The 2,687-nt window shown below is 63.1% G+C and overlaps 1 protein-coding gene across 1 annotated transcript; it reads left to right on the forward strand.

Moving 5' to 3' along the window:
• Positions 1-470: 470 nt before the first annotated feature.
• On the forward strand, positions 471-2,633 carry LOC125528475 (nitrate reductase [NAD(P)H]; the record flags this gene model as incomplete). Its single annotated transcript, XM_048692943.1, is given in 3 exon segments — positions 471-1,557; positions 1,653-1,793; positions 1,994-2,633. Coding segments are annotated over 3 exon segments (1,754 nt in total), but the record flags the coding sequence as incomplete, so codon positions are not given.
• Positions 2,634-2,687: the final 54 nt, after the last annotated feature.

Here is a 2,687-nt window from a genome sequence, read left to right on the forward strand (position 1 = left end):
CTGTTTGAATTGTCTAATTATGGAGGGACTACTACGTACGTACGACACAATGGCCACACGAATGGTCGCCACCGTCTGCTAAGAGCAAGTGCTACTAAATCAGCTCACGAGCCTTGAACAGGCGTTTGTTTGGAGTACGGATCAGGAAAAGAAATGCCCCGCCCAGAAAAACAAAAAAAAAACAAAAAAAGAAATGCCCCGCCCAAGATCCAGAGGAAATCCTGGCTAGCTGCGTTTCGCCTGCGCGTGTGGTGACGTCAACTCGTGTTGATTGATGCATATAGATTACTTACAACAGTTACACCCAGTACGCGTGCATGCATCAGCACTGGCAATTGCAGTGTGGCACCACATGTAAAAAAAATCCTTGCAATTTGGCACCACGCAACGCAGTGGTGTAGTACTACTATACTCGAACGGAACGCCTCTTCCTTCCCGTTTCCGTCCCTATATAAGCCGCGCGCCACCACTCCACAGCTTCCAAGAGCGCACCGCCGGCCATCCCGAGCTTCTGAGCTTGTCTTCCATTCCACCACACCGATCCCGAGACTTGTACCATCCCACCTGCTTGCCTACAAGTGACAATGGCGGCCTCCGTCGAGTACAACCGTCAGGTGTCGGCCCACCCGTGGCCGACCAATGCGCAGCCCAAGGCCGCCTTCGACCTCTTCTCCTCCTCCTCGGCCGGCAACGGCGGCAGGCGCCGCTCGGGCGCGGACTCCGACTCGGACGACGAGGACGGCATCCCGCCGGACTGGCGGTCGCTCTACAGCCCGCGGCTCGACGTGGAGCCGTCGGTCAAGGACCCCCGCGACGAGGCCACCTCCGACGCCTGGGTCAAGCGCCACCCGGCGCTCGTCCGCCTCACCGGCAAGCACCCGTTCAACTCCGAGCCCCCGCTGCCGCGCCTCATGTCCCACGGCTTCATCACCCCGGTGCCGCTCCACTACGTGCGCAACCACGGCGCCGTGCCCAGGGCCGACTGGTCCACCTGGACCGTCGAGGTCACCGGCCTCGTCAAGCGCCCCGTCAAGCTCACCATGGAGGAGCTCGTCACGGGGTTCCAGGCCGTCGAGTTCCCCGTCACGCTCGTGTGCGCCGGCAACCGCCGCAAGGAGCAGAACATGGTGCGCCAGTCATCGGGCTTCAACTGGGGCCCCGGGGCCATCTCCACCACCGTGTGGCGCGGGGTGCGCCTCCGCGACGTGCTGCGCCGGTGCGGCGTCATGGGCGCCGGCGTCGCCTCGAACGTGTGCTTCGAGGGCGCCGAGGACCTCCCCGGCGGCGGCGGGTGCAAGTACGGCACCAGCCTCCGGCGGTCCGTGGCCATGGACCCGGCCCGCGACGTCCTCCTCGCCTACATGCAGAACGGCGAGCCGCTGGCGCCCGACCACGGCTTCCCCGTGCGCGTCATCGTGCCGGGCTTCATCGGCGGCCGCATGGTGAAGTGGCTGAAGCGCATCGTCGTGGCCTGCAACGAGTCGGAGAGCTACTACCACTACCGCGACAACCGCGTGCTGCCGTCACACGTCGACGCCGAGCTCGCCAATGCCGAAGGTACTTTCGATTTGCCTTCTCTCCTAGGAGTAGCCGACATGCCGGGTGACGACGACGGCGAGCCTGACGGTGTCTGTGTTGTCTGGATGTTTCAGCCTGGTGGTACAAGCCGGAGTGCATGATCAACGAGCTCAACATCAACTCGGTGATCACCACGCCCGGACACGACGAGGTGCTGCCCATCAACGCGCTCACGACGCAGAAGCCGTATACGATGAAGGGATACGCCTACTCCGGTGAGTCCCCCCTCCGTCGTCACCCAACTGACATCACCCCTGTCGAATGATTCTCGGCTCTGTCTGATACATGTCGTGTCGCTATTCATTTTGGGCTTGGGCCTGATCGATACAGACAAGCCTCGTAACTTCCAGCCTGTTCGTTGTATTTGGGCCTGGGTTGACTATTCTAATATTGGCGGTGTTGTTCTTTTTGACAGGCGGTGGCCGGAAAGTTACGCGGGTGGAGGTGACCCTGGACGGCGGCGAGACGTGGCAGGTGTGCGAGCTGGAGCACCCGGAGCGCCCGACCAAGTACGGCAAGTACTGGTGCTGGTGCTTCTGGTCCGTCGACGTCGAGGTGCTCGACCTGCTCGGGGCCAAGGAGATGGCCGTGCGCGCCTGGGACGAGGCCCTCAACACCCAGCCCGAGCGCCTCATCTGGAACCTCATGGGCATGATGAACAACTGCTGGTTCCGGGTCAAGATCAACGTCTGCCGCCCCCACAAGGGCGAGATCGGCCTCGTATTCGACCACCCCACGCAGCCCGGGAACCAGTCCGGCGGCTGGATGGCGCGGCAGAAGCACATCGAGACGTCCGAGACCACGCAGGGCACGCTCAAGCGGAGCACCTCCACGCCCTTCATGTCCGCCGCCTCCGCCCAGTTCACCATGTCCGAGGTGCGCCGCCACGCGTCCAAGGAGTCGGCGTGGATCGTCGTGCACGGCCACGTCTACGACTGCACCGGCTTCCTCAAGGACCACCCCGGCGGCGCCGACAGCATCCTCATCAACGCCGGCTCCGACTGCACCGAGGAGTTCGACGCCATCCACTCCGCCAAGGCCCGCGGCCTCCTCGACACCTACCGCATCGGCGAGCTGATCACCACGGGCACCGGCTACAACTCCGACAA

The sequence above is a fragment of the Triticum urartu genome, unplaced genomic scaffold, assembly GCF_003073215.2.
Source record: "Triticum urartu cultivar G1812 unplaced genomic scaffold, Tu2.1 TuUngrouped_contig_4899, whole genome shotgun sequence".
NCBI lineage: Eukaryota > Viridiplantae > Streptophyta > Magnoliopsida > Poales > Poaceae > Triticum > Triticum urartu.